The sequence below is a fragment of the Bombina bombina genome, chromosome 6, assembly GCF_027579735.1.
Source record: "Bombina bombina isolate aBomBom1 chromosome 6, aBomBom1.pri, whole genome shotgun sequence".
NCBI lineage: Eukaryota > Metazoa > Chordata > Amphibia > Anura > Bombinatoridae > Bombina > Bombina bombina.
The window spans coordinates 105,763,995-105,778,871 of NC_069504.1; the positions used below are offsets into that span (position 1 = coordinate 105,763,995).

General features: G+C 36.0%; 1 protein-coding gene across 1 annotated transcript in view; it reads right to left on the bottom strand.

Annotated features, from left to right (window-relative positions):
- RELN (reelin) overlaps window positions 1-14,877 on the bottom strand; it is a 957,839-nt gene that overhangs the window by 104,779 nt on the left and 838,183 nt on the right. Inside the window, 4 exon segments of the mRNA XM_053716545.1 lie at window positions 8,336-8,585; window positions 8,674-8,932; window positions 11,360-11,507; window positions 13,453-13,673. Of these exon segments, the coding sequence (XP_053572520.1) occupies window positions 8,336-8,585; window positions 8,674-8,932; window positions 11,360-11,507; window positions 13,453-13,673 (878 nt within the window).

Genomic DNA, 14,877 nt, shown 5'->3' on the forward strand with positions numbered 1-14,877 from the left:
TATTATAATACTATAATCCGCCCTGGGAATAGCCACACTCACAAAAAAGTTAGAAAATATAATCAAACAAGATTTTGTTGAAATATGTTATGTCAACGATGAAAAGATAGTAGTCGTTTAATGCATGAGCATAGAATAACGATAAAGTCTGTTTAATCAGATTACGACTAGCCGTGCAGACAGGACAGTCTAACACGGAATTACAAAGAACATTTGCTAAAGACTTAAACCCGAACAGTCATACATAGCAATGATGGTATCAGCTATTAATTATTACGAGACGATGGACACTACAAATAACTCAATATGTTTACTCTTAGGAAATTTGTTTGTTTATCGAATGAGTATAAGTTGTTATTACGCGCAACCAATTAAAAACCAGTAGAGACGAAGCCGCTCCAGGCAATCCTATCAAATGTAAGCATCAGGATACGCCCTGAATGCACAGTGGCTTATTGGTGCGGTGAGGGGCGTTGTCAAAGGCCGAAGCGGATTGGTGGGGACAGTCTGTGTTAGCACTATATAAGAGGGTGGCACTCGGGCCTCGGTTTGCTCTTACACATTGACAAAGGCTGGTTTACACAGCCGAAACGCGTTTGTGGAATTTGTAAGCACCTCGGTGCACATTTATATTGGTTTTAATTGCTGTCCTTTGTCCCTGTCACCTGAAGCCGAGGGAGCTGCTATCGGCCAGGAAACAGGGGGACAAGGTGCACAGCGAGCTAGTGGGTACTATAAAGGGGTTGACTCTCCTTTATTATTTTTTAACTTTAAGTAATAAAAATTCAATTTTTTATAATTAACATTAGTAGGAATGAGTGCTATATTAAACCCTTAAACCTTAGGTTCTCTTACCTGTTAATCTTAACTTATATACATTTTAGGGTAGCACCGGATTTATTATCCATTTATTCCTCTACACACTATATCTAGTGCCAGTTCTCTAATCTATAATCTACACATTTAATCAGTGAAGTTGCACTAACAACTTCTTTTCCTTACTTGAGATACTTGAGCACAGATATCCAAATGGCCTCATTTGATCTAAGTGCAGAAATGCAAAGATGGTCCGATGATATTTGTAAACTTACATCGGACCTTCAAAACAAAAGCACTGTAGAAGGGGAAGTGGTGGGAGAGTGGTCACAATCACTAAAAGATCTTAAAAAAATAAGGAAAAAGCAAATTAAAGGTCAATGGAACCTGGGGATGTATGACTTTTATCAAAAGAACAGCGTCATACCTAGGGGTTTACGCCTTAAGATGTTTCCATCTTTTTATAATTTAAAACCTGAACTTAAGTCTAAATGGGAACAAGCCCTAACTGATTGTTCACTAAAATTGATAAGCTATCTTATAGAACATGAGACTGAGAAATTAAATTCAGTCACACAAGAAATCAATAAACTCAGTGACAGTCTTAAAATATATGAAACAAGGGATGATTTTCAGAAATCATACAACAAAATTAAAACTGATGTGGAGAGATTTGCTAAATTTGTATCTGAGAAAAAAGAAAGAAAGATTGATAGAGACTTAGATGATTACTCACAAGGAAAAGTATATTCCTGGAAAAAAAGTACCACTCAAATCTCTGACTCAGAGGGTACTGACATAGAGTACGAATCTGCAGATGCAGAAACATCTGATAATGAAATAACTCCCAGATCAATACTCACTAACAGTACCAAAAAATCTAAAAAATCAAAACCACATATTAACATAAATAGAATCCCTTTAGACGGAAAATCCGCAGAGGGCGAAGTAGGAACCCAAACAAGACGACAAGTTCGGTTCAACCAAAAACAACAATACCACAAGAACCAACCACACAAACAGAAATAGAAGATAATGATAAGAATGACAATCTTAACATCATTAATCTTTCTGATAAAATTCTAACCCCCATACACATAAGTGCATTAAAGAAAGGCCTATCCTTTGTACCCTCCAATCGTATTGACAAATTTGAGGCAATTAAAGACACACATTTGTTTGTTAGAAAAGTGCTACTAAAGAAATATTTCTCGAATTCTGATGATTCTGACAGTTTAACCATAACTGACACAACTGACAGAACAGCCCTTAATGATTTAATATCTTTACTGGAAGATAATGAATTAGTAACTAGTGAATTGTTATCTAATAATGACAATTGGAGAGAGATTATAAAAACTAAGTCCAAATTTGTTCCCCCAAGCACTATTTCACCTCAAGCAGTAACATTTTTGAATCTAGTATGTCAGGATATAATAGCCATGAATGAAGATACATGCGACATGAGTAATATGACCAAACCTGAAATGGATGCAATAAAAGAAATGACCGAATGGACAGATGTTCAGATCAAAAATAGTGACAAGGGGGGTAACATTGTAATTTGGCCCACCACAATGTATACAGTAGAAGCTATGAAACAACTCACAAATAGTACTAATTACAAAAGACTTCTGGGCAACCCTACAGAGAATTTCAAAGAAATATATCAAAAATTGATTGATACAGCACTTAATGATAAGATTATTGACCAAAAAGAACACAACTATTTGATGGTCACCAACCCTAGAGTAGCGACCTTATATCTATTGCCGAAAATCCATAAAAATATCTTATGCCCACCGGGGAGACCAATTGTCTCAGGGATAGGATCATTGACAGAAAAAGCTAGCAGATACGTTGATGCGAGGTTAAGAAGCATTGTTGAGGCTCTACCATCGCACACTAGAGATACGATGCACATTTTGAATAAAATGCAAAACATCACAGTTACTGAACACTCTATCTTAGTAACGTGTGATGTAGAGTCCCTCTATACGAGTATCAAAACAGAATGGGGCATCAAAGCTATAGCTTATTTCTTACAAAAAGATACTGATATGGATTTAGCTACCAAAGAGTTTATTATCAAGCTATTGAAATTCGTTCTCACACACAATTACTTCGTGTTTGATGACAAATTTTTCTTACAAGTCTGTGGCACCGCAATGGGCACATCTTGTGCGCCAACGTATGCCAATATATACCTGGGCTGGTGGGAAGAGATGATTGTGTTCAATGAACATATGAACCAGTATACACAGTACATCTCCCACTGGTCCAGGTATATAGATGACATTATCCTTATATGGGATGGTCCAATGGAGTCACTAAATGAATTCATTAAATTGCTTAATATCAATCCATTCGGATTATACCTGACTTATAATGTCAGTTACGAAAAAGTTGAGTTTTTGGACCTAACCATCTCTAAAAACAATAATAAATTAGTGACGGACACATATAGAAAAGCTACTGCTACAAACAATATTCTGCATGCACATAGCAACCATCATCCGTCCACAATCACCAGTTTACCATATGGTGAATACCTTAGAATAAGGAGAAATTGCACAGACCTAAACTCCTTCAAACAAGCGGCAACAGAATTAAGAGAAAGACTACTTCAAAGGGGTTACTCTAAGAAACTACTAGCCAAGGCTTATCAAAAAGCACTAGCTAAAAATAGGTCAGATCTTCTAAAACCGAAAAACAAAAAATGTGGATCAGATGAGAACACCATTAGATTTATATCCACCTATAATAATCAAAGTGAAAAAGTGAGCTCAATTGTAAAAAAACACTGGCATATCCTACAAAGTGATGAACGTTTAAAAGGATTGATACCGGAAAGACCATCTTTTACGTTCAGACGTGCCAGAAATTTAAGAGATAATCTCACACAAAGTCACTTTGACAGAAACAGAAATAAAAAGCCAATATACCAAGGCTCCACTCCGTGTGGCCATTGTAAAATCTGTCAGTTCATGACTAAAAAAGACTCTATAACTGACAGATTTTCAAAGAATTGGAAAATTAAAACTCATATTAACTGTCAGAGTGAGAATGTCATATACTGTTTATCATGTTCATGCAATTTAATATACACAGGCATGACAACTCGTAAATTGGGTACCAGAATAACCGAACACCTCAGTAACATACGTAATGCCAAAAAAGATATGAAAGAAGGTAAAAAAATCACAAGTGTAGCAAAACATTTCCTGCTAAACCATGCAGGTAAAACTACATCCTTCGAGTGTTGGGGCATAGAAAAGGTGAAACCGGGCATTAGAGGTGGTATCACTGAGAATACTCTGTTACAAAAAGAAACGAGCTGGATATTTAAATTGAACACAGTAATGCCACACGGAATGAACGAAGCAAATAATTATTGGGTTTTCTTGTAAATTAGGAGGAATGATAATCTTAGTTTTCAGAATCTGTATTTAGAAAATACTTTACAATGTAGTATAAATGTAAAATGAAAATGTTGATTTTAGTTCAAATAACATTCCATGATAATTAAAAACATCTCAAGTGTTCGAAAGGGAACACAAGATGATTAATATTGTGAATGTAAAATCAACATTCATATGGTACATTGTGCATACAAGTAACAAGTTATTTTGTCTTAATGTGCCGCCCATAGTGCTTTATCTGTTCTCCCCTTTTAGTTGCCAACTACGACTATAATCCAACAACTACTCTCATAAACATCCTCCGTTTATAAAAAGCATATACAACAAATCCCAAACATATTGTATATGTATTTTCATACTAATACTACTATGTGAGGATTATATATCTAGGTTGATAAGCATTTACATAAGTCTTATCACATTAACATAATATGCTAGAATTATAATAGGAGTACAATACATCTTTACCTATAAGAGATGATATAAACATATCTGACTTCATACTCTAGTCAGGCAACACTTTGCCTATCAATTAACATATTTGATTTACACCATCGAAATGAAGCATTAATAATAATGATACCGTAAAGATATAAAGCTAAACTTCAGTGACATTATTTCTTTTTTGAAAATCTTGATACATGCAATGCATACATGTCAGAGCTAACATACTGTCTGTGATTGATGGCTATGTATAACTAGGTTAAATATAATAGAATTACCAACTTCGCATAGAAATTCCATAATAAATATTAATGGGCCATGACTCTGCTAGAAAACGTGAATTTTAGACTCAATATAGACAAAACAGAGATTAAACTGGATAGTAATCTCTTAGTTCTAGATATATGACTATTATTTACTTGTGGTGATCTGAATGACTGTAATAAGTCAGTAGTCACATGACTTACTATAAGGAATCACTTAACTCGAACACTACAGAAATGATAAAGTGGCAATTGGAATTGAAAGTCATTCACTTAAAAACTTTAGTTGAAGAATATTATAATACTATAATCCGCCCTGGGAATAGCCACACTCACAAAAAAGTTAGAAAATATAATCAAACAAGATTTTGTTGAAATATGTTATGTCAACGATGAAAAGATAGTAGTCGTTTAATGCATGAGCATAGAATAACGATAAAGTCTGTTTAATCAGATTACGACTAGCCGTGCAGACAGGACAGTCTAACACGGAATTACAAAGAACATTTGCTAAAGACTTAAACCCGAACAGTCATACATAGCAATGATGGTATCAGCTATTAATTATTACGAGACGATGGACACTACAAATAACTCAATATGTTTACTCTTAGGAAATTTGTTTGTTTATCGAATGAGTATAAGTTGTTATTACGCGCAACCAATTAAAAACCAGTAGAGACGAAGCCGCTCCAGGCAATCCTATCAAATGTAAGCATCAGGATACGCCCTGAATGCACAGTGGCTTATTGGTGCGGTGAGGGGCGTTGTCAAAGGCCGAAGCGGATTGGTGGGGACAGTCTGTGTTAGCACTATATAAGAGGGTGGCACTCGGGCCTCGGTTTGCTCTTACACATTGACAAAGGCTGGTTTACACAGCCGAAACGCGTTTGTGGAATTTGTAAGCACCTCGGTGCACATTTATATTGGTTTTAATTGCTGTCCTTTGTCCCTGTCACCTGAAGCCGAGGGAGCTGCTATCGGCCAGGAAACAGGGGGACAAGGTGCACAGCGAGCTAGTGGGTACTATAAAGGGGTTGACTCTCCTTTATTATTTTTTAACTTTAAGTAATAAAAATTCAATTTTTTATAATTAACATTAGTAGGAATGAGTGCTATATTAAACCCTTAAACCTTAGGTTCTCTTACCTGTTAATCTTAACTTATATACATTTTAGGGTAGCACCGGATTTATTATCCATTTATTCCTCTACACACTATATCTAGTGCCAGTTCTCTAATCTATAATCTGAACATACCTTGTAGCAGTTAAGCCTGCAAACTGTTCCCCCCAACTGAAGTTTTCTGGTACTCCCCAGTCCTGTGTGGGAACAGCAGTGGATTTTAGTTACAACATGCTAAAATCATTTTCCTCTCAGCAGAAATCTTCTTCACTTTCTGCTAGAGAGTAAATAGTACAAACCGGCACTATTTAAAAATAACAAACTTTTGATTGAAGATATAAAAACTACAAATCGAACACCACATTCACTTTACCCTCCCGTGGAGATGCTACTTGTTAGAGCGGCAAAGAGAATGACTGGGGGGCGGAGCCAGAGGGGGAGCTATATGGACAGCTCTGCTGTGTGTTCTCTTTGCCACTTCCTGTAGGGAATGAGAATATCCCACAAGTAAGGATGAATCCGTGGACTGGATACACCTTGCAAGAGAAATACTAATTAAGCTGAAATGTTTTCATTACAATTTAAACTCTTGTTTAGTATATATTACATTTCAGTCATTTAATTAAGTGTATTATGAATTTTGACCAAAGCATAATCAGAATTTGTGAAATCAATGCTGTATACAAAATCTAAATACACTAAAATGTAAAATAGAAAGTGTAAAGCCTAAATGTTATAAAACTTAAAGGGTCCAATCTGAAGTGTAAAGTAATATAAAATATAAAAAATGTAAATGTAACAAAACTTCCTTTGCTATACTGCACTGGGTTTGTCTCTCTTTCATATATAGAAATGCCGGGGATGCAATTTGCCTCTCTAAAATCTTGTGAGAGATCTCTTAGTGCTGGGGGTCATTTTAGATCTAAGTGGAGAGCTTTATGGGAGGCTTCTCCCATCAATCTTTTTCTTATAGCAATCAATGAGTTCAGCCCCTGTGAAGTCTGCACTATAGTTTCTCTCCATGCAGGAGAATCTTTGATCATCAGGCCTTGAATTTAGAGAAGGCAGGAGAAAAAAGTTAGAGAGTAAGAGAATGAAAGGAAAATGAAGGAGAAGCGCAGAAGACAAGTGACGATGCTGGAACCTTGCGTGGAAGTTTTTTTTAAATTCTATTTGTTTTTGTGCTGAGCATCCTTGATTTCTGCTTATCTTAGCATTATCGGTCTTTTGGGAAATCTGGTCAAAATTACACAGTTTATGAATATTTTCTAGCTATTCTATCATGTTATTTTTAGACTTACACATTAATCTTTTGATCAACCATGTAATGAAAACCCATATGCAGTCTTAAACACTTGTACGTTCAGTAAGATTAATAGCGGGAATGGACATTGTAGTTTTTTGGTTTAAGAAGATGCATATCCCTGTCTGTCATGAAGAAAACATTTTCTTGTGAGGTTTGAAAAAAAAAATGTCTCTGCACCAACAGGGAACAAGAATTGTGCTGCCCAGCAAGTAAACATGAACAATAAGTACAAATTTGATATTGCTGTATTCATTTAAAATTAAATTGTTTTTCCGTCATTTTTTTTTAGGCAAAACAGTTTCAATATGTTTGAATGCCTTGTTCTTTAATGGAAATATCAAAACACCAAATGAGACAGGCTGTTTTAGCTTTCTCAATCTATTTAAATAGTACATGGATTTACTAAAATTTGGCAATAATCTAAAGGTGTGAATTCAGGTTCCAAAGCTTAATCCAACCTTCTGTGCACTAAGTAGAATTCAGCATTAAATCTGCCAGTGTTCACTAAGTAGAATTTAGCATTAAATCTGCCAGTTGTTGTCTAGTCTTAATTACATTTTTATTAAATGCATGTGTATGCATATGCAGTTACTTTTATCCATGATATTACTGAATACATTTTACTTTGTGGGGGGGATATTATATATACATATATGTGTGTGTGAGTGTATCTTAAATATCTTTAGCCTCACAAATAAGTTCATATCAATTATTGGGATATAGCTGGCCAATCATTTTAATGTGTTTTAAATGGCTTATTATTGCAGGTTTTTTTTTAATAATACATAATATATAGATACTATTAAGGGCATTATTTAGTTTCCATTTTGTATTCAGCATTTATTACAAAAGTTCTGCAAGACTGATCTGTAAATTAATCAAACCATTTAATTGATTTTTATTTCGAAGCAAAGAAATATAAGATATCATGACTTTTTTTTATATGTCCATTATTCTTACCATAACATGTATCAGTAACAGAACAGGAGGCTGCAAAGTCAATCTGTAGAAATGAGTCCTCATTCACCACAACATCGGTGGAGACCACATACCGAGTGCTTGCCTTCTCAATGAACACAAGTGCATCACCAGTAGACCCACAAACTGACATTTTAGTTCCGCCTGGATGGAGAAGCCATTTTCTGTTATCCAAACTAGTAAAGTCATCTTCTAGGACAGTGTTTCCAGAGATGTTGCCACCAATTAGAATCTACCGGATTAAAATCAGAGTTTAAATGATTTGAACTGATAATTTCTAAATCTATTTTATGATTTCTTTTTACTGTGCAAATACTTACTTGATCAATAACCCATGGGCTGTAAAAGTGTCCATTTTCTGATGGCTGCCACCAACGCAAACGGGTAGAGCTGGAGCGAGCTTTCAGAGGGATTTCCAGTGCAACATATCGGCCCACATTACTGGAGTTGCTGAAAAGGAATTCCTGCAACATACTCCAGGATAGCCCTCCATTTAGTGAGTATTGCAGGAGCACTGGTTGACTTCTCGGGTCAGGGACAGCTTTTCCACAGCCTAACCTCATGAAGAACTGCACAAATCTAGGAATCAGTAAGAAAACAAATTGAAGACCTAAAGTGTTTGTCATGTAAACAGCTTGTAGAAATAAAGAGAAAGGATATTTTTTTTTATAAAATTGTATATTCCTAATTTATGTGACGTTCACACCAATGCAAGGTATATGATGAATATTTATGACACATAAATGAATGTGGACACCTGACCATCATACCTATATGAGCTTGTTGGGCATCATATTTCATAACCATGGGCATTAATATCGAGTTGACACCCCCTTTGCAGCTATAATATCCAGCACTCTTCTGGAAGGTTTTACACAAGATTTTGGAGTGTGTTTGTGGGAATTTCTGAGGTCACGCACTGATGTTAGAAGTGAAGGTCTTTCTCGCAATCAGTGTTCTAATTCATGGCAAAGGTGTACAATAGGGTTAAGATCGGGGCTCTGTGCGGACCACTCGAGTTCCTTCACAAAAAAATCGTGAAACCATGTCTTCATAGACCTCACTTTGTGCACACGGGCACAGACATGCTGGAACAGGAAAGGGCTTTCCCCAAATTGTTGCCAAAAATTTGGAAGCACAAAGTGCTTTATTAGTAAACCGTTTAGAATTTTCCCAGCAATTAAAATTATAGTAAACGCCTTGATATTTTTATATAAAATACTTAGTCATGAGTAATGAAACAACTTTACAATATTATTGTCATTATTTGTTTTGCCTCATTTTCAAGTAATTTAGCTCTGAACATTGAGCAATTTCTAATCCTCAGAACATGAAAAGCACCCTGCTGACTTCTAAAGGCTAACTCTGTTATAATTGGGCCTAATTGGCTTTAACTGATAACAACTGCAAAACACTTTATACTAACTTTATGACTGTGACTAGCCTTGTTGTCTGCTGACCAAAGTCCAGATTGGCTCCTCCAAATAAGGTAAACAGTGGGTGGAGTTTGGCTATGGAAAAATAACTGCATTAAAAAGGATGTTGATTTGTTTTAAAAACGTTAAGACTTGACTGATATGTTATTCTTTAGCAGCACAACATAAATGTGTTCTTAATATTCTGAACTGTATATGATTCTGAAACAATGCTGAAACGTGATGAGTGAGCAGTACTACGGACAGACAGCAGTTTTGCACCTTTTTCCATGTAATTTTGTATTTTTATACTGCACTATTCTTTCTTTTTTTATGTTCCATTAGGAACCCCTTTTCTTTATGTCTTTTGGATTTTAAGAAACTTTGGAAGATTTGTGAGTGACTGTACTGAAGCTTTTGTATTGCCTAATGTCCCATATCAGTTAGTCGCCATGCTTTACTTCTGCTCTGACCACATATTGTATGTTTCCATAGAGGTCAATGAAAACCCCAGCAACCCTCTAAAAAGCATATGAAACTTGGTATTTATTTATAATGGATGGATAACACAATATAGAACAATACATAGAAATAAGGTTGCTAAACAGAAATAATGTATTTTTGTGTCCATTTAGGCACCAGAAGCAGAGGTTACTCTGGTGTCACCTTGTTTCATCTCCCTGGTGCCCAATGATAGCAGCTCTACAGGTACTTTTGCCACAATACATATTTTTGCTTCAAATCCTCCATTGCATTCTCAAACTGGACATATTTGTCTGGCATAACCTGCAGCAAGCTCACACAATAAAAGCCAGAGAGTAACAGTTTGCATAACATAACCACCAAAACTGGAACTTATCTAGTTCACAGTCAGCTGCCTATTTATTTGATCACATAACCAGTCCATCCATCATCTATGTGCAAGCATTAAAACCACTGGGTGCTAGAATGGGCTACAATGCAATGTAGGGATATAAAACACTTGAGACTGTAATATAAAATGAGTAATTATGTGTAGTAAAAACCTTTGAAATAGACTTTATTTAGTTTGCCCCATTTTCTTTTAATTTTATTGGAAGCGCTTATTGCAAGCCTACTCCTTTAACATCGCTATCCCTTATTGGCCTCAGTATAGGTGATAAGATACTGCAAAGTAATACTAGTTTTGCTAAAAAAATTCAATACAGTGATAAGCCTTATCTACTCCAGTAACATGTCTTGATTGGCTCATCCACTGTAAAACAAGTAAAGCAAATAGGTGTTAATGTACTCAGAATGTTTTCACACTCTGATAGTACGTTAATTTAGTAGAAGACAACAGAAAACTCTTCTAATTACAAGGTGTTTTATGTTTTTTTAATTGAAGGTAAGAGGTATGTGACAAACGTCTTTATTTAAGACACTGATATGGCTTGTGACCTTTACTTAGGATACAGCTCTCTAACAGAAACAATGTAATGACTGAGCATGTGACATTATCTAATGCCCTTTATCTAACATGCTTGACATGGCTTATATATTATATAGGCTTGTATATTTATATTTGCATGTGGGATTAGAATACTTGACTTTGCAATGACTTTGTTCTTACCTTGCAAGGGATAAGTCCAGGTCTCTAGTCATGAGCATTCTCAGACCTTCTTCATTAAAAAAGAGATTGTTCCCACTGGACAAAATTCCACATTTCCTAGATGGTTTTCCACCACTCACCAGAAGGAACCTGTCAGATTCCAACTGGCCTGAGTAATTAGATAGAAAAAATACATGACATCAGTATAAAACTATTACATTTGAAAACTGGATAGCAGATCTCTCTAAAGCTTAACTGCTTAACCAGAGCCTCAAAGCCCTCAGATGAAAATGCTACAACATAATAGGCTATACATTTAAAAAAAAAATCCTATAATTGTTTATGGTAATTTTGTTTGAGATTAAGCTCTCCTAATATTGAAAGTTTTTTTTGGAACACTGTTTAATATTTCTGATTCATACTTTTTGTGATAAAAGTGTTATAATGATATATAATTTATTATATTAACGGAGTCTTTGCAATATTGAAAGTTGTGCAAAGGAAAAGTACATTTCACTGTGTATCTTAGAATATCACAGCCATCTAGCCTTGCTGGCTAGTCCTGCATGAACGATTGCAGACTTTGGCGGCCCTGTGTGGGAAAGACCTGAACATCCCACCTGGTAGTCGTGTATAAAGTAAGCAGTGCTAGTCTCACTTCTATCTAGTGTGTTGTCCTGATATGGTGGCAGATGCAGGTGTGAAAGTCCCAAGTTTATGAAAGTTTTATCTTCTACTGCTACTCAGAAAGAGCAAGAGATGACAGCAACTAGTACAGAGTTAGGAATGTGGCCCCTGGACTGGCAGCTATTTCTGATATAAAGCATGATAACCTGCTTATATTTAGGAGTAGGTCTCCCCTTATTCACAGATATGTACTGGTTCAATCTCCAGTCTGTCAAGGCACCTACTAAGAACTTAAGTCCTGATTTAGGGAGTAGTCTATGGACCATTTACTCCTCTAAGAATTTAGTCCTGAACATTTATAATTCACTGGTAATTCCAACGCTATAGCACACGTTTATAACTTACCCCATGTTAAATGGGCTGCTTTACATAAAATAAATAGTGGCTCATAATTTTCTAATGGCCATAGACCATGGGGCTGAATTATCAAGCTCCGAATGGATGCCCGTTTCCATGCAAGCCTTCAGGCTCACCGGAAACAGCAGTTATTAAGCAGCGGTCTAAAGACTGCTGCTCCATAACTGGTCCGCCTGCTCTGACAATGCAGACATCAATTCGCCCAATTCTATATGATTGGGCTAATTGACACCCCCTGCTAGCGGCCGATTGCCCGCGAATCTGCAGGGGTGGTATTGCACAAGCAGTTCGCAAGAAATTCTTGTGCAATGATAAATGCTGACAACATTTCGATGTGCGGCGGACATGATACGCTACATCGTATCATGTCCGTCCGTAGTTTAATAAATCGGCCCCATATTCTCTTATCATAATTAGACCCAATATTTTTATGTTTCTTTTATAATCTTCTCATATTGAGCCCCATAAACGAGGTCCCCAAGTGGCTATTTAAATATGTAGAACTTTACAACAAGATATTGAGAAGATTAGATCAAAATATTTCCTCTAAAGTACCTGGGTACTGGAGTGATATGTTTCAGCGATAATGTCTATACCTCAATTTGTTTTTGTTGCTTATTTATATGTGTAATATTGTGTTAGAGATCTTTACACTTAATCTCTAATATATTTTGTTTTTTTTAGTTTACGCAAGATGTGGGAAGGGCCCAAGTTTTTAAAATGTGAGGTTTCTATTATAATATATTATTTTGCTATATGTCTGACTTGAAATTATGACATATGTCATACTACTTCCTTACATTGTACAGCATAAAAAAATAATTCATGTAATTTAAGTTCTAACAGAGCTAAACTACTTCTGATTTGCGTTATTAAGTACTGTGAAGCAGACGTCTTTTTGTACATGACAATGATAAGTGAAAGCAAATTGCTAAGAAATGTGTTATGCTCTAGCAGTCTACATAGTTTAAATATTTCATATTTCATTGTAAGATTAAGATAAACTATGCAAGAACTTAATTTTGTTGCACATCATCTTAATATAAAAATAGTAGAACAATGATTATTACCTTCAAAATCCTCCTTGAGAAAATCTGGATTCTTGGTGCTCACTTTGCATGTTGGTCCAGAGTAACCTGGGTCACAGATACACTTGGTTCCATTGATACAACTTCCATGCCCACTACACATGTCCTCACAGTGAGGGCCAATGTAAACATTATCAATTGCCCATGTCACTGGCTGCATCGCTGTGGGGTAAAATCCTTGATACCATCTGAACCTAATAGAACTAGAAGAGCACAGAATATACATGGAATTTCATTATCACAATAAAAGATTATAACTAAGCAACAAGAAGGACTATGTTTACAACCATCAGAAACTCAGTAATGCACCACCCTGTTTTCTGAAGCTACAATGTGTGATAGTCTCCAACAGCAAACATGTCCATGTGTGTCAACCATTAAACACATATAACCCTTACCTGATATTCCTTTTATATGCTCTTTACACGTAGGGGGACATATATCAAGCCGTCAACCGCAAATACCCCGGAATTCTGCAGCACAATTGTTGCAAGCTTGATCCGACCTAGTTATCAAAGCCTACAGACCGGCAAAATTTTTAATTTGTGACGTAACAAACGATCTGCCAGTCTCAATCCGACGCAGATCGATGCTTACGTCATTACAGATGTTCCGAATACACATTCGGCTCTATCTGATACTTTTTCCCATTTATCAAATTTTTAACAGGTACGCTCACGGCTATACCGGCCCAGCGTGCCTGGTTTTCAATCCACCACCCTGGAGGCTGCGGATGCGGGAGTCTGAAAGCAGCGAAAGCTTATGTTCGATGTTGCCAGATATCCCATTAATTTATATGGTTGAAAACAAGTAACGTTAACACCTAACACACTAACATAAGCCCCGAGTCTAAACACCCCTAATCTGCCGCTCCCGAAATCGCTATAAGCCCCGAGTCTAAACACCCCTAATCTGCCGCCCCCGACATCGCTGCCACCTACATAATGTTATTAACCCCTATTCCGCCGCTCCCGGACCTCGCCGCAACCTAAATAAAGTTATTAACCCCTATCCAGCTGCTCCCGGACCCTGCCGCCACTAAATAAACGTATTAACGCCTAAACCTCTGGTTTCCCACATCACTACTACTAACTAAACCTATTAACCCCTAAACCGTCAGCCCCCACATCGCCATAAACTAAATTAAGATATTAACCCCTAAACCTAACAACCCGCTAACTTTAAATTAAAATTACAACACTTAAAATAAATTTAAACTTACCTGTAGAATTAAAATAAACTAATTTTAAACTATTAATTAACCTACCCTAACTATACTACAATTAAATTAAACTAGCAATTAAATTAACTAAATTACATATTAAAAAACCCTAATCCTACTCAAATTATTTAAATCTACTATTAAACCTTATTAAAAATTACTAAATTCCAAAAAAAATAAACGCT